The sequence below is a fragment of the Desarmillaria tabescens genome (genome assembly GCF_030435595.1).
Source record: "Desarmillaria tabescens strain CCBAS 213 chromosome Unknown EV420scaffold_122, whole genome shotgun sequence".
NCBI lineage: Eukaryota > Fungi > Basidiomycota > Agaricomycetes > Agaricales > Physalacriaceae > Desarmillaria > Desarmillaria tabescens.
In genome coordinates this window covers 77,958-93,825 of record NW_026848421.1, presented here as the reverse complement: position 1 = coordinate 93,825, position 15,868 = coordinate 77,958, and the positions used below count along the sequence as shown (strand labels likewise).

The window sequence follows — 15,868 nt, the reverse complement described above, 5'->3', positions numbered from 1 at the left end:
GTCAGAAGTCATCAGAGATACATTGCTAGGCGCCCGACCAAAAATGCTAACCTGCGATAGCATCGGAGACTGTTGAAATTCGAGCACGGGAGGGAACGAAAATGAGCAACTCGTTTATACTTAGTATGTCGACATGGTGGTAAACGGTAAAGAAAAGAAAACTGCGGGTACGGTACGTAACGGGTTCGGAGCCGGTTGATTCCGACGGCTCGTACAGCCACAGTAACTCCAACAGACATGTTAGGTTGGTTTTCATTAGCACTTCTCCCAATACTCGTGATGAAAACCGTTTCCGTTCTGTACCAGAAGCGATATTAGTATCCAGCCAAACATCGGGAATAATGCTATGGAGCCAGAAATCTCGGACATTCCAGCATGATCCTGGCGTCAAATTCAACGCGTCTATCATTATTCCAAACAGTGTAAGTTTTTATGACGGAAGGCACTAGGCATGATGGGGAGCTAGGTGGTGTCAGTGATATACATTCATTGTTCGCTGGATCCCCACTTCCGGAGAAGGTATGATATCATATTAAACCTTACAAGAAAATTTAGACCTTCTTGTGGAGTATGGCGGCAGCTGAGCGTCAATCATCTCATTCTGCGTTCGCAGGGTTCCTGGAACCAAAATCTTCAGACCTCAAGTCTGTGCGTCTACCCAGTACGACGGTATATCTTCCAGCGACAAGTCTGGTTCCTTTTTGGGACCTTGGCCGGTTATCTATCTATCTATTTAGGACTAGTGTCACAGGAAACACTCATAACATGGTCTTTTTTGCTTGATCACACAACTATGATGTAACCATGGCACTGCATACCACCGTTGTAAGCGGCCGGTGCAATGGAACTACGTGGGAATCTCTCACCACCCCCATATTAAGCGCCGGTCCTCCTCAATTACTCACACCCCAACAACCTCATGCAGCGTGGTCTCTACTTCACGGGATTGGTGAGCGCTCCTTTCCTATGTACCCTAGTCTCTTTCGTATTGACGAAAACCACAAAGATCTTTGCACCGCCGAGAGAACATTCAGATGGTCCTGTGAATTTCTTATCACAGGTGGATTCTGTGAGTGATTTGTCTTGTTGACTGTACAATGCTGGAACATTGGTTCAGAAGGCACCGTCAAAATTTATCAGCTCTCTAGAGCAGTCCGAGAAGCAGCTGGCACTAGAATATGGAGCGATGACGGGAGCGGAACATGAGGTTGATTCGGCGGGAGCGTTACAGGAGGCGATAGCCAGGGCAGCACACAAGAACTATGACCCTTTGTTTCCTGCGTATCAACGTCACCAACACTATTTCAGGTCAAGATTTCGAGACAAATCCGATACATTGCCGTTTCTTGAGAAACAAAGTAGCGCCTCGATTGTCGAAGTAATTGACAATTCCGATCTTTAGTACGATTTCTAATCTTCTATTTCAGTCACCTCTCAATGTTGGGCGTTCACCATTCTGGGCCGTAATAATCGGAATCGATGCATATGATTCGTATCCATTGCGAGGCTGCGTATCAGATGCTTTATTGGTTGCAGAATACTTGCAAGAGGACGTAGGAGTTCCCCAAGAACGAATACAGCTCCTTCTTGGTTCTGAACACGCCTCATCTGAGGATCCGTCCTACCCGTCCCGTGTCAACATCATCAAGGCGCTTCTGGGTCTCATCAGCAACCCATCAATTCTACCCGGCGATAACATCATCATTTACTTTTCCGGTCATGGCGCGGGTTATTCCTCAAGCGATTATTTCCACAGCGACACCGATTCAGACGAGGCTGACGAGAGTCCTCGTGCAATAGATCGATCCATCGAGGCCATCTGCCCCATCGACCGAGATACCATCGACGCCAGCGGGTTACACGTCCCCGACGTCAGCGACCGGGAAATCAACGGCATCTTTCAGAAGATTTCTCGTAGCAAGGGACACCGAATTACCGTTATCCTCGACTGTTGCCATTCAGGTAGACATACTCGACATTTCCCAGATCCCGGCACACGTACCATTCCCCCACTTCCACGTGCATCCCTCCGACGTATGCTGGACAAGGTGAACGAAAGTCTTGGTCACGAAGCTTATCAGGAAATCTCATCGAGGGAATGGCGGCCGGATATGTCCTCGTATGTCGTTCTCACTGCGTGCAAGGACTATCAGGTTGCGAAAGAGGTGCAGAATGAGGCCGGGTACTATAATGGGATTTTCACCCAGGGTCTTATTGGTACCCTGAGATCGGGAAAATTGAGTCAAGAATCAACGTATGTAGATCTCCTTTTTTCCTTACCACAGAGACGTGGTCAAACTCCGGTTGTCGCTGGGAAACATAAGCGTGAGAGCCTTTGGTACAAGGTTTAGCCATCTGGAACTTAAAGTATCTATCATACTCTTCTCGTTCCTATGTTTCTTCCTTTACCTGACGATCCCAAGATTTGTATGGATTCTTTTTATGATAATATCAATGTGGGACGATACAGCGTTACCGGTTCGAGGGAACAGATTCACACGATTCAGACTCGGACCCTACCCTTCTGAATGTGAACAACGACCATATTCTTTGGATGATCTCCACGGAGCCAGCCACACCATCGACAATCTATCTGTGTCCGACACCCACATATCCGCCCATATGGGCACAGTTATAGAGGATAGCATGGGTACCTTTCATTGGCGATCTGATCATCTTGTAGGCACTCACGGAACTTTGAATGCGGCGAACTGTAAAATGCTGTGTGAAAGCTTCCAGGATGCAGTGCGTATCGCTTCCTTTTCATTTATGCTCCATGATTTGACAAACTCTATTCAGCGGCATATGCTGATCGTAGCGCGAAGTGATGCGGTGCGATAACCAGGTGAGAGGCCCCGGCTCATCAAGAGAAGCGCGTTAGGGTTGCGCACGGAACCCTACGTTTTGATACACCGGGGTTTATTCCCGGTAAGTTACCCTCCTCCTGGAGGTTTCGTGAGCAACCCTAAAGTGCGTGTTCTGTTTTGTTTATACGCAGTTCCACAGAGGGATATTGGAGAACGCGTCTTCATGGGCATTAATTGAGACTTCGATGTGTCAAAGCGAACTCGGACAAATTCTATGTAGACGAGATGTGCCACCATTCTTGACCTCATAACGTTAAATTGAGTGCTCTGAAAAACAATTGCTTTCAACGTTCTCAGACGCTATATACGCTGTGGGAATCGAACGTGACAAAATCTTTTTGGCAATAGGATAGCGCAGCACCAAGGCGTTGAACCAAAGTGGTACGGTTTTGGCAGGTACGATGGGAATGATCGGCACACCACCCATGTTTACATCTATTGATCTCATTGGTTTTCTTCCTCCTTGTCATCATCATCCGCTCCAAACCTCACACCCATAACAAGGACTGTGACTATCCCTGAGGATAAGAACTGACAGTAGGAAAATCTATAGTTCTCACGCGCATTTCAACCCCATCGACTCATGAAGGGACTGCTGAAGCTCAGTGATACCGATTAGCGAGGACGTTTGGCCGATGCGGCGTGATGCATGGTCGGGTGTCACTGCTAGTCCATTGAGAGCGATGCACGCAACATGATGTGAGAATATAAAGGGTGGTGCAGCGTGCAGAGGATGATTAGCCGTGGAACTGCTCAGCTTAGTCAGGCACTAGAAACGGAGAACACGACACTAATTCTCCAGATCCTCCTTGGATGCAGTGATACGCTGTCCTGACCGTTCGCCTAGTAACTCCCGTCATGTGATTTCTCTCGCCCCCAGGCCTGAAACACGACCCTATTCTCCAGGCATGCGACTCCGAACACGGCACTAGTAGCCCAAGCACGCGCCCAGATACCGGATGGAATCATTCCAGTCGCGTCTCCGCGCATGAATGAGATCATAACCCTCTCCACTCACGCGCGCGCTCTCTCCATCATTATTCAACCTCCTGCACGTTCTGCCATTGTACATCCTGCTACCGCCCGTTTCCGCTCTCTGCTCTCCCGAATCGGATATTATCAAGTTCTGGCTACCCATTCCGCCATTATACTGCTCAGGGAATAAGGTGTTCGAGTCCCTCTTCTAGTACTTGCAGCTGAGTACTTCGCGTCTTACTCGGCCCTTCTCCATTTCACAATACGATACTCTGGCTCTCGGTCCCAGATGGCGGCAAGTATGCTGCACCAAATAGCGACGTGTTCGAGATTCTTCGGGGGATATAGTGACAGTAGCCGTAATCGGGTATGTAGTGTATTACCTGACCTTTCTTTCGCTCATTTTCCTCTTAGCATATCATCCTCGTTACCCATACAAGGAGTGCGTACACTCAAAACGGCGGTCAAGCGTATCGTGGTCGTCTAAGAGCTGTTGAGAGGAGAGATTTTCCGGTCGGGAGAACGACACTCGGTTCTCTACATCATGGGACCTGATGCGATTGTCTGGCGTTCCGAAACGAGATTCGAATTCGATGGAGCCAAAGACTGGAGGGAGACCACGAAAAGGAAGCGCAGAGCACGATGAGGGCAACATATCTCGAATCGAAGCGTGCGGAGGGCGATTACCAGCGGAACTACAGGGTTTCCTTAGAACCAAAGACGAGGACACAAGGGCACGCAACAGGAAACGAACAACACGACGGCGGCTTCTTTAACCATACTCACAGCGAGCATGGTGACCCTCCTCCTGGGACAACGTAATAATACTATAGCTTGATAGTCCGTCTAGTGCCTGCCATCATATTATTCCTTTCACCGCTGCAACACGACCTCATTAACATTCTCCGGCCCGTAGTGCCGAACACGACCCCAGCTGTCGAGAGACAATTACCACTTAACCAACGTTAGTTAAGTGGTAATTCCTCTCAACACCAGCATCCCCAGATACCGGATGCATATCGCTTCACTAGCTTCTCCACGCTAAGCCCAACTCCCTACCATTTCTCAGCCTCCTGATACGACCGTGGCGCCTCCCGCCACTGTACATCCTACCAGCGCCCGTTCCCGATTCCTCCCCTCTCCTGATATGACACTTAGAGTTAGGGCAAGACTCGAGGCTATACCGTCCATTCTGTGCACAGAATCCCTGTAACTACAGAGGAGCGCCCTGTACACAATTCCCTGTAACTACAGGGTTCCACTCCTGTGCACTTTTCAGGGATCAGGTCCTGTGCAAATTTTGCACAGCGGTTTGTACCTGTCACGCCTGGCTCCCCTGCCAAATATCCCCCCGTACGCTCCGCCCCCTTGCTCGTCGTTGCCCGACTTTGCGCCTCTTTCCGTCTATCTACTATTTTTGTCTTCAATCAGGATCAGGTCGATCGGATCTTTGAGACTAGTCGTCATCCACTTCTGATCTCAAAGCCCGATTTATGTACCTCATTCCATGCGTCACCACTAGATCTCTTGTCTCTAGACTCGTCCCTCCGATCACAGTATGTCGTTTTTTTAGTTTTCCATGACAATATTGTTACAGGGCACCGCCTTTCCACTTGCAATAGCAGCAGAGTCATTGTCAGCTCGAGAGTTGAAACGTTGACTCCTCACAGCCGCCGCCCGCGTTACGCTGAAGCGTTGGAAAACAGTCAAAACACTCTGAGAACACATATTCGTGATTTCGCTCCTCAATTTGTTCTCGCTGGCCAGAAATCTTGCAGAAATCTTCTGCAGCCTGCCCTGTGCACAGGTCGATATCCTGCCCTGTGTACAGGTCCGCCTTCTTCCAGGTTTTCTTGGTGCTCTGTGCACAGCTCAGCGAGCCACTGAAAAGTACACAACTCGGTTTCCTGGACTGTGCACAGGCTGTATCACGGTATTCCTTTTTTATGGAGTAGGCGGGTGGAAGTCCTCAGTCCCTCACCTGTTTTGACTTCAACATCCTTCAGCTGGGCATGTCTCTCAGCCACGACGCAGCCCAGTCCTTAGAGGACGAGTTTTTCGAGCTGGATATGTCCCAGAGTTTCAACCATGACGCAGACCAGTACTTGGAGGACAACGAGTTCTTCGACATGTTTTTCGAAGACCCCCCACCATCAGAGTCTGCCTTCGTCAATGACTTTGTCTCCGTCGGCTCAGGGAGTCTCTATCATCCCTATACAGACATATTTACTCTAGAAGTGTGAGTTCCATCATTCTCCTACCTCGAATGGCTCATAATTCTTTTCATCCAGTGCAATCATTGGTGTATTACGCATTCCCGGGCTTTACAGTTACGCCATTCGACTAGACTACACCCAGGAGCAGCGACTATGGTTGGCGGGACAAGGCCTTCAGTTTGAAGGTGCGGTGCTCAACCACCGCGTCCACCTCTTCTTCGAACGCCTGTATGAACAATGGTTTTGTACATGGGCTCCCGACGACACCGTGCACACCGAGAATAATCCAGATCGTAAGAGGGCAGATAAGGAACAACGGAAAATCGTATGTCTCATTTTGTTACTCATCATCGCTAAGCTAACGTTCTCTCAGGAAATTTTCACCTTGTACATAATGTGTCTCCATCGTCGCTGGATCGAGGTTGGTCTACCGCCTGAAGGGTGGACGACTGGTATGGTGTACGCGAAGCTGGATGAACTGGAGGATATGATAACAGAGAAATATATGGAGGTTCGCCATTATTTTGTGCCGCCGCTTGGGTCGGATTCAGACTCAAATGACGAAAGCCCGTATTGATTACACAGTTATGTATTTTGACTATGTAATTCTCATACACCGTACCACTGTAAATAAACGTAACAACAAGGATTGTCACGTAACGATACAAAGACGTGAATCTAAATCGATTGTTGGATCTAATCCTCCAGATGCGGGGGGCAACGTAGCCAGTAGTTCGCTCCACTGAACAGCCGCACTTGTGCGAAGATCTGACCACAGTGCCGCCTGCCTCAATGCATACGCTTTCGCACCTGGCAGACTCGTTCGCATCTCCCGGCCCTTCCACAGATCACGGTAGTATTCGAAGGTCGCTTGTATCCGGCGCATCTCCTCTGCTAACAGCTCACATTCTTCTTGATACCGCTGCGCACGAGCACGAGACTTGCACCATTCAATTCGAAGGGCTACGTAAAAGTGCATCAGTATGTGATGTATTTTTGGCAGCCCAATTTTAAGGAATTACCTTCTTGCAGCCCTTTTTCTCCGCCTTGTAGATTCGTCTTCCAAATCCATGACAAGGTGCGGTGTCCTTCAGATTCGGCCTCGTTGTATGAGCTTAATCCGCGTACATCTTCTGTCTTCAAAGGTGACAGTCCTGACTTCCATTCATGCTGATTTAATCTTGTTGAGACTACCTCCAAAGCGGCGTAGATGCGTCGGTATCTGGCTGCGTCTGCTTCGATTTTTGTGTCAACTCTGTGCATAAGCGTGTTCGCTTTCGTCCCGTATCGCTGGCCTTGAGAAAAACGTTGACGCCATATGACTAGGTACGATTTCAGCAGGAGATGGTCACGCAATGTCCCCAAGGTGTCATGTGCTTGAGCAAGTCTTAACCGACGCTCGTCCTCCAAAATTGTTTTGTGGGTGGTGACGTTTATGGCGTTCAGTCGGACTGCATGGGAAGGAAGATAAAGAGGGATTTTGGATGGGTGAACTTCGACACCAGGTGCACGGGAGTCATCGTCCCGTGTTCGGAGCAGAGTCGTTCTTGGCATATAGACCTTCTGTACCTCGATCCAAGCTTCGATCTTGCGAGCAATGCGATTAGCATGTTGCTGTACTCTTGTGCGTTGCAGGTCTGTTGAATGTATCCCAAGCCCGTTCATATCGGCGAGTAATCGCACCCTAAAGCGTTTATCAGTCAGTATGTAAGCTGTTTCATGTTGAAAATAACCTACTGGGCTTCTTCCAGTTGCAAACCTTGAGCGATAAATTCACTAGGGCTGATGTCATGTCGAATTTCAAAGTGCGTCTCTGTTTTCTCCTCTCTGGCAAGCTCTAGGTGAACTGCGTTTTCGGTGACAGCTGTTTCCGACCATCAGCAAACGTAGCCAAGCTCCGTGGTATTTTAATGGACTTACGGCGTAAGCTCGGGGCGAAAGGATTGGGCTTTTTGCGGTCCTGTTCCCATGCAAGAACCATAATGCGCCATTCACGGATTGCCTCTGAGTGCTTTTCTTGCAAAGCATCTTCATAGCTGATAAATTCAGCCACTTGCTGCGAGCGTGCGCTGAAGGCTTCCGTATATTTTGTGCAGATCATCTGAGCTGTTTCTCACGATCAGAACAAAGGTAAAGCATGAAATCGGAACGCCTACCCATGATGATAATCTTGCGCCAATTATAATCACCAAAATGATCATCGAGTGTATCTCGGCAAGATCCGGGTCCCATCTCCTTCGTACTGTTGGCCAAGGCATTAGTGGCGGCCCAGCCTCTCTCCGGTGCTTCTCCGTCTGTCCGTCCTACCTTGGCAGAGAAGTTAAAGGAGAAGTTATTGCGACACAGCAGGACATGCGCTGGTAAATGGAACTTTGGAACAAGGTAGAGAATATTTTTCTCCAGCTGGTGGGGTTGCAAACTCGAAGGATATTTGCTAATCCGGACGAAGAGATTCTTATGCCACTGACACGCAATGTCGTATGAGATCACGAGGTCAGGGGGAGTATCGCATGAGAGAGTTTGAAGAATGAAGTAATCCATATTGATGTATCTAAGTGAAGATGTTCGGGATCAAGTCCTGTCCAATCGAATATACACTCGACAAATCATACCTTTCCCCCTTCTGCAAGTCTCTGACCGATAGAGGTCGCTTCATATCATGACGTCCGCAAACGACAGCTCCTACGCCTGTTGCCGCCGCACCTTGACCTCCGCGGCTATTAGCCAGCTTGACCGCATCATGGTTGTTACAAGTACTCTTTTCCTCCGCGGCAATGATCTTCCCGTACTTTTCCAAATGCGACCTAAAGGCTTCCTCCTCCACAAAGTAGGCGTATCCCTTGTTCAAGCTGGGATCACTTTCTTCGCTTGATACATTAAGTCGTCGAAGGCGAAAGTTCGCATCCACTGCAAGGAACAGGCAATATAACCAACGCTTCTCACTATACATCACGGTTAAATATGGGGCGGTGTCATACGTAAGTGAATCGGCTTACAGGTTTGCCGCAAACCCATTAGGAAGGTTCACCTGAGGATGGGGACATGCCGGGCAGCGTAACACCAATTCTCCCGGGCTCATCCCTCCAATTCCTCCTGTTTCGTGACCACGGCCAAAGCGTTTCAGAGTGCGTAGGTGGCACCACTCACGCATAATCTGTAAAAATGTATCATACCGATCCTGTCTATGTCGTTATTATAAGGCTGGAACAGTATTATGAGAAAAACTCACTGGTGGTGGATGTAACCCGGTATTATCTGAAAGGCGAGCAAGAGTGTGGTAAAACTCATAGGCTGAGACTTTGGACATGAAAGATAAGACTTGAAAAAGATGCAGAACACGAAAGGTGGCTGCGGTTTGTGGGTATATAGTTGTCGCTGGCCAGAGGCGGCTTTGGAGTAGCTGGACGTGTCGTGGTATCGATTGAGTACAGTTACAGAAAGCCATCTGCACCGTATGTACCCCATCGACATCGATTACAACAAATGACTTGATAACAGCAGGGAGAACACATTTGGTACCCAAACGATGACCAAGTTGCATGACTAAACCAAGCTCTGCGAGAGATGTCTTCTTGAAATAGATGCCAGTCCATTCCTGCCACAGACATGTCAGTCGTTCCGAGTTGATGAGACGAATACATTTGATCTCACCTCCACTTTATGAAGAGGGGTAGAGTTGTGTTCCCTGACTATGCAGCCCTGACACAGCAACCGGCCATTGAAACAGGAAACGCAACGATAACTACCCTGTTCTGCATCGCATCGGTGGCAATTTCCACTCGTCCCAGAGATTGGGGCCTCTAAGCGCAATACTTCTTCCAAGAATTGCTCACGTTGCGATGTCCATACAAGCAGGGGGTGATCCTGTTTCCGTGTTAAGGACACAACAATCAATTATAAAGATTGTACTCACTCCCAATGGCCTATCCCACCATGTGCCTTGTGCGTCACTGTCGGTTACCTCTGCAGGGGCGACTAAATCTGGGTCAAGAAACGACATGGCAGACATGCCAGAAAGTAATGTCGACGAATCGAAGGCAGGGGGCGGGGAAGGCGGTTCATTCTCGAGCGAGGAAGGTACCGAGGCTGAGGCAATAGGTATGGCAGTTGTTCTAACACTCATCGTGGAGCGGCGCGCAGAACCTGACTTGTCTGAGGAGTAATTGGTGTGAAAGTGGAACGTCTGCGCGGGTCATCTGGAGTTGACCTGGACTTGCTCGTCGTCATCGCTAGCATCGTCTACAATATCGACTGGGGCCTGGCCACCCTTTTTTCTGTGATTGTAGTTCATGGCGCGGATAAGACGAGATTGGTACAGAGGTATTCACCTTATGATACCATACCACTATCCCTTCCACTTATACCACAGCGCAGTTTTGCCAGCGCATTGTCAGATTTCACGCTCGTATGGCATACATCCAATGGCCAACTAGAACGTAGCTTTTGGTGTGTTGTTCACCGAGGTAGGCCCTTATTTTAACCGACTATTCAATGAAAGAAGTAGCAAGGGAGAGTTCTTCGACACAAGGGAGTACTGGTATTTGTCGAATCGGATACGTAACTACAGCTCGTGGTCCGGGAACTTCCGCGGCTTGGGAACCCTTCCACTCCTCTGGATTGAATCACCATCACCTCCCTCTGCATTCGGCCCATGCTCCTTCATTTGTCTCTTCATCTTCTGTTCATTCAATGCAACACGCTCCCTGCCCACCGTGTAAAAAGGTTCCCAAAACTTGAGTGTCCTGACAATTAATGCGAGGTCCTAGTATCAATAGTCAACCACTGACCTCAGATACGGCACACTCATAAAGCTTACCTCTTGGCGACATGCGTACCAGTGGTTGACAGCGTCTATGTCTAGAAGATCCGGGGGTAGGAGTTCACTCTGAAAGCGATCACGCCAAAGGAGCCAGAGCTGCGACTGGAATTGGGCGTAGTCCCTTGGTTTCGTGCGTGCATTTTTTTTGACTTGACGATAAGCGCCGAGATATGGTCGCAGAAACTCTTTTTGCTGCGGGGAAACCTTCCACTGAGACCTATAATTTGCGCCAAAATTAATCCGAGATTCCGCAGAGATAACAGTGGGTACTCACGCCTTGACCATATTTCTCCAGTGGTTCTTAGGTTGACTTGTGGGTCTTAGGTTGACTGATGGGTCGTATACTAGGCCATGGCCGCTTTTTGAAGGTTCTCAAGAGGGGTGCATCTGGCTTGTGTACAGGCGACTGTCTTGTGCCATACTCACAGGTACCGTTGCTGACCTGTGTACAGGTCTCATGCTTGATTTGTGTACAGGCCCTGTCCCTGGTTTGTGTACAGGCAAGAACACTAAGCGGTATACACAGGAGAACCGATCAACCAGATCAGGGTGATAGCCACACTCGATGGAGATCAAGCCTTTTGCTGACTGTCCAGCATGATTACAGCGCATACCGACATACCGACCACTGCTGAGGAGCGCCGCGCTGCACACAACGAAAGCAGTCGACGCAGTTATGCTAGGTAATATTCTACGGAATACCTTTGACTACTGTAGCTTACGCGAATATCTCAGAAACCACGACTTGATCAACCAACACCGACGAGATGTTTACCGACTGCAGAAGAGGCATGCATCGAACATGACAAGGCAAGATCATTGATATTGTTAAAATATACATGTTAACTGTGCTGTATAGACCGTTGGAACCTCTCATCCGTAAGGCTGCGCATCTGGTCGATGTCGAAGTCAACAGTCGACTCTCTCACATTGAGTATGTCACCGTGTGCCTACACAATCACTTCCGTGACTCACGTGTCAATAGGCGTTCTTCTGAACTGGCCGAAGCCATGGACCGCATCGACCGGCTCTCTACTCGGTTTACCGTACTGACGTGTGGATCCCCAGAACGGCATGCAGACGATGTGTACAAGCAGTACATACAGACAATAACAGATAGTCAGCCCAAAGGATACCGCAGCATCCTCGACAACGCTGTCTTGGAGGTTTCTATCTTAGAGCAATCTCTTCAAGAATTCGAGCATGTCATTCTCAACAGTATGGGGATGGGCAAGGAAATGAGACGATATCACCTGGCATATGATCCTATCGAAACGATGGTCCGATGGTTAGAGGAGATGCTTTGTGAGGCCATGATTAGTCCGACAGGTTTGAAAGAGAAGTACGATCGAGCAGAACTCGCTTTCCAAATTCAGGGTGCTTCCTGATATTTTACGCTGTAATTTACTATCTGCAGTAAAAACTAATTGGAATCTCTCTGCCACGCAAGCCGCTTCCTTCCGTATGCAAGCCTCAAGTGCTGAGGACCGTCAATCCCGGCACGTCAAATGTCTTCCAGCCACATAACCAGACGTCCAATCAGCTTCCCGGTCTGGATCAATTGTTCAAGGCGTTCGCATGGCCCGATGGCTTGCAATGCTTTGTCGGTTATGTCCGTGTATGCCTTCTGCATCCGATATAAGGCATCCAGAGGATCCACGAAAAGACTGAGCTGGCCTTGTCGACGGGAGTTGTTTTTGAAATAGAGGCGTAGGAGGACTTCGACATATTCATGTGGGTCCTTACCACGGAGAAAATCTTCAAACTCCTGCACTAGGCTCGTAGCATCAGCCCTGATTTTGAGGAATGGATCAGGACAAAGAGCGGGTTGCGGCACTGCGACAGGTCTAAAATAAACCGTTTTACCCGACACTCTCAGTAGAGTATATACGGCGACTCACACTGAGACGATCTCGTAATGATTAGAATTGGCTATTCTTTTGCGCTGTGCAATCATTTTTACTACCGAAGCTGCAGGCTTGTGTCCGAGTGTTGAAGTAGAAGGAGTCCTATGCGTAGAGGCTACCACTGTCCTGGCAGTCGACTGGTTCACGGTGCTTCTAGTAATAGAATAATTGTGAGCGAGATGTATAAGTACAGATGGATAACCAATTGAACTTACGCTTGAGCTTGAGCTTGTGCCTGATACACAGCCTTGCGCCGAAGGGATATCTCTGGCTTATGTCTGATGCGAAACAAATTATGTTTAGAAAAGTCCGAAAGGTAGAAGTGCCAAGCACTTACTTTGCATAGTAGCGCTTACTCTTATCACAGATGGCCTGTCGTTTGTCTTCAGGTGAGTGATAATTTTTGTGCGGGGCCATGAGGGTATGGGAGCAAGCATACAAGACTCACACTATGGGCAATTAAATCAGTCCCATACCATTTTGGTACTTTCATCTGATCGTCTCACCCTATCGTTTCTCTCGCTCTCTCGGTGCTCTGTTGGTCTCTAGATCTCACAAAATCTATTTGAATGGACATTGTGATATCTCTTTAACAAGTACCTGCAATAAAATTCCTGACAAGCTAATTGGTTCGTACCACCAACCAGATTCTCTGCCGAACGACTGCCATTGATCTCTCATTGTTACTCGTCAGCTTGCACTCTGGGTATAATAAACGATCGCATGAATTCAACATCATTATATGGTACGCATCCCTCTTTCTCCCCCGTTCCCTCCAAAATGTTTCTGTGATATGTCTGTTCTAAATTCCGGCATGCTTGACATGGTTATTACAAATGATGTGCGTATACCATCTTTGATTTTGGGAGGGTACTTCAGGGCTAAATCGCCTCTCTGTATAGTACTAGAGCGGGACTGGAAACAGTAACACTTGGTTGGTGTCTACTGACGTTCATTTGGACGCACTCCATGGGAATTATGACAGGTATTTAAATAAAGTTCCGTACTGAAGGCCTTCACCTGCGTGATTCCAAGGCCGGTACCCCACTTCTTTCCTCCACCAAACATGGTCAGTACGCTCCTTGTTTCCTCAACAGTGTGTCTCTGAGATCCACGTATTAATTCACAGTCAATTCCTAGTCTTCTTGGAGAAAGTGGGCACCTAGAGGAATGACAAAGGCAGCTCCAAGTAGGCTTCAGTGCTCTCGCCCTTGAACATGATCTCACCTGTGCCATGGACAGCTTGCTCGTACAATTGACCATGAACGCCACACCTTTTTACTAGCCAACGTCCAGGAATACTCACAAGCCGCATTCGAGGGCTATGGGAACGCGTGGTGGAGCGGATTCCTACACTGATACATCGCTTGTTTCCCAGAGACAGTACTCAATGAACGCTCTTGTGGAATTTACTTGCATCAATGGAGCGTGGAATCACTCTCCAAGGTATGTCAAGTTCTGGTGCACTGGTCTTAGGCTTATTGCGTCCGCAGGAATTGGAGCACTGGATGGACGAGAATGGCTCTGACTTGAGCAGACACACTTATGCATATGATCATTCATCGTCACGTCGTATCCTCACCAGCATCCATGAGGTTGATCTAACTATGTCGCACAAAGCTGATGACCAAAATATCTCAGCTACTGAATCGGACACTGATTCCAAAGCTTCGGGCTCTGAGAGCACTGCATCTGGCATTGTGAGGGTTAGGAATGACCTTGAGGCCCGTCGAGCAGAGAACTTGGTACACGCTGAGGCTAAGCTCAAGAAACAGGAGGATGAGGCATGCCAGGTGGCGGTTGAACTGTGGGTTGAGAATATGTGCCGACTGAGGAGAAACAAAGTGTCTCCATAGGTTATGTACATTAGTTCGAAGTTAAGCATTTTCTTGTCATGTCATGGAATCTTCTGCACACTCTCAGAGAATATACTGCAAGCACATTTGGATTCATGGCAACAGTTTCAATAATCCCATCTTCGGCGTGAAGACAAGCCAAATTCAAAGCTGATTATCCTTCAGAGAACGATGTCAGTGGTGTTTGAATTAATATGCCAATGCTTGGTTCTGCACTCCAGTTGCATGCAGTCAGATAACCAAATGAAAGATCGCCACTATGTATTAAATTCAAATTCCAACCTTCTGTGGATAGTTTTCCGTGCTCCAGTGAAACGAGGGATTGGCACGGCCAAAAAAAACTCACATCTTCATCGGATAGTCCATCCCAAATTATCTTGAACACAAGGCACCTGCTGTTTTATTTATCACAAAAACCAAAAATTTACTTGCAAACGAAAATTGAGAAGGTTGATTGCGATGTGTAGAGGATATGAACAATATGAGTAATGAAGAGCTGGATGGTCAGTAAAGAGAGCAGTAAAAGTGTTCCAAATAGAGGAGGATTTCCGAGGCGACCATTGACTCGGATACTACTAGTGATAAGAGCGGGAAAAAAAATTACGAGGCACCCACTGTCAAGTAAGAATCTCCCGAGAATCGTGAAAATCTGCAGCTTGCACAACATCTTGAGTGGAGTGGTGGAGGTAGTGCGCACGCGTGGTCACACCTGTAAGTTGTAACAAAAAGGCTGATAGTGCATAAGACATTGAGGAATGCTGCACCAACAAAGATATCTTACCAGCCTTGAAAGATTCCAACACTGTGTGAGACTGGAATGGAAGTAAACTGAGCAGGAGTGTTGAAGCGCCAAGCGCGCCGGAGTTAATTGAGCTATTTCAAAACCGAGGGATGATTGCGATGATCAGGAGAGCCAAGGAGCAACGTAGCAACGTACCAGACCTCATAATTCTATAGCTTTGCCTACATGGCCCTGTGCACACAGTTCAGTGAACAGGCCTGTTCACAGGTTGGAGTATTTCGCTCAAAAGCACACTGTTCAGCAAATCCTGCTGTGCACAAGTCCCCCTCCTCCCGCGTACCCACGTATTCTGTCAGAAAGTCGAGTTTTGCATGCTCATCAGTGTAAGTCAGATGCCGTAAACTCACTGGCCTGGGCTGACCTAGAACGTTTGACAGATGGGAAAAAAGAAAAACGCCAAAAAGAATGCCAAGACGCCATCCACCG

The 15,868-nt window shown here is 48.1% G+C and overlaps 6 protein-coding genes across 6 annotated transcripts; 3 read left to right on the top strand and 3 right to left on the bottom strand.

Annotated features, from left to right (window-relative positions):
- The first annotated feature begins 828 nt into the window (after positions 1-828).
- Positions 829-2,580, top strand: EV420DRAFT_234913 (caspase domain-containing protein). Its single transcript, XM_060481325.1, has 4 exons — positions 829-949; positions 1,007-1,069; positions 1,118-1,378; positions 1,428-2,580. Exons 1-4 carry the CDS (start codon positions 920-922, stop codon positions 2,349-2,351), a joined length of 1,278 nt encoding a protein of 425 aa, XP_060322375.1. The 5' UTR covers positions 829-919; the 3' UTR covers positions 2,352-2,580.
- Positions 2,581-5,761: 3,181 nt separating this feature from the next.
- EV420DRAFT_1770241 (uncharacterized protein) lies at positions 5,762-6,635 on the top strand (the record flags this gene model as incomplete). The annotated part of the gene is made up of 3 exons (XM_060481064.1): positions 5,762-6,081; positions 6,134-6,383; positions 6,432-6,635. Exons 1-3 carry the CDS (start codon positions 5,855-5,857, stop codon positions 6,633-6,635), a joined length of 681 nt encoding a protein of 226 aa, XP_060322374.1. The 5' UTR covers positions 5,762-5,854.
- Positions 6,636-6,672: 37 nt separating this feature from the next.
- Positions 6,673-10,181, bottom strand: EV420DRAFT_1672100 (uncharacterized protein; the record flags this gene model as incomplete). The annotated part of the gene is made up of 10 exons (XM_060479077.1): positions 6,673-7,021; positions 7,081-7,742; positions 7,796-7,922; positions 7,979-8,134; positions 8,176-8,609; positions 8,671-9,000; positions 9,055-9,236; positions 9,288-9,653; positions 9,710-9,922; positions 9,972-10,181. 10 exons carry the CDS (start codon positions 10,179-10,181, stop codon positions 6,711-6,713), a joined length of 2,991 nt encoding a protein of 996 aa, XP_060322373.1. The 3' UTR covers positions 6,673-6,710.
- A 438-nt stretch (positions 10,182-10,619) lies between these two features.
- Positions 10,620-11,953, bottom strand: EV420DRAFT_1487428 (uncharacterized protein; the record flags this gene model as incomplete). The annotated part of the gene is made up of 6 exons (XM_060470522.1): positions 10,620-10,820; positions 10,875-11,094; positions 11,152-11,235; positions 11,320-11,386; positions 11,492-11,523; positions 11,853-11,953. The coding sequence occupies 6 exons, from the start codon at positions 11,951-11,953 to the stop codon at positions 10,620-10,622; spliced, it is 705 nt and encodes a 234-aa protein (XP_060322372.1).
- Positions 11,954-12,381: 428 nt separating this feature from the next.
- Positions 12,382-13,201, bottom strand: EV420DRAFT_1487427 (uncharacterized protein; the record flags this gene model as incomplete). The annotated part of the gene is made up of 4 exons (XM_060470521.1): positions 12,382-12,724; positions 12,779-12,937; positions 13,000-13,062; positions 13,122-13,201. The coding sequence occupies 4 exons, from the start codon at positions 13,199-13,201 to the stop codon at positions 12,382-12,384; spliced, it is 645 nt and encodes a 214-aa protein (XP_060322371.1).
- Positions 13,202-14,205: 1,004 nt separating this feature from the next.
- EV420DRAFT_1652411 (uncharacterized protein) lies at positions 14,206-14,640 on the top strand (the record flags this gene model as incomplete). The annotated part of the gene is made up of 1 exon (XM_060478643.1): positions 14,206-14,640. The coding sequence occupies one exon, from the start codon at positions 14,206-14,208 to the stop codon at positions 14,638-14,640; it is 435 nt and encodes a 144-aa protein (XP_060322370.1).
- Positions 14,641-15,868: the final 1,228 nt, after the last annotated feature.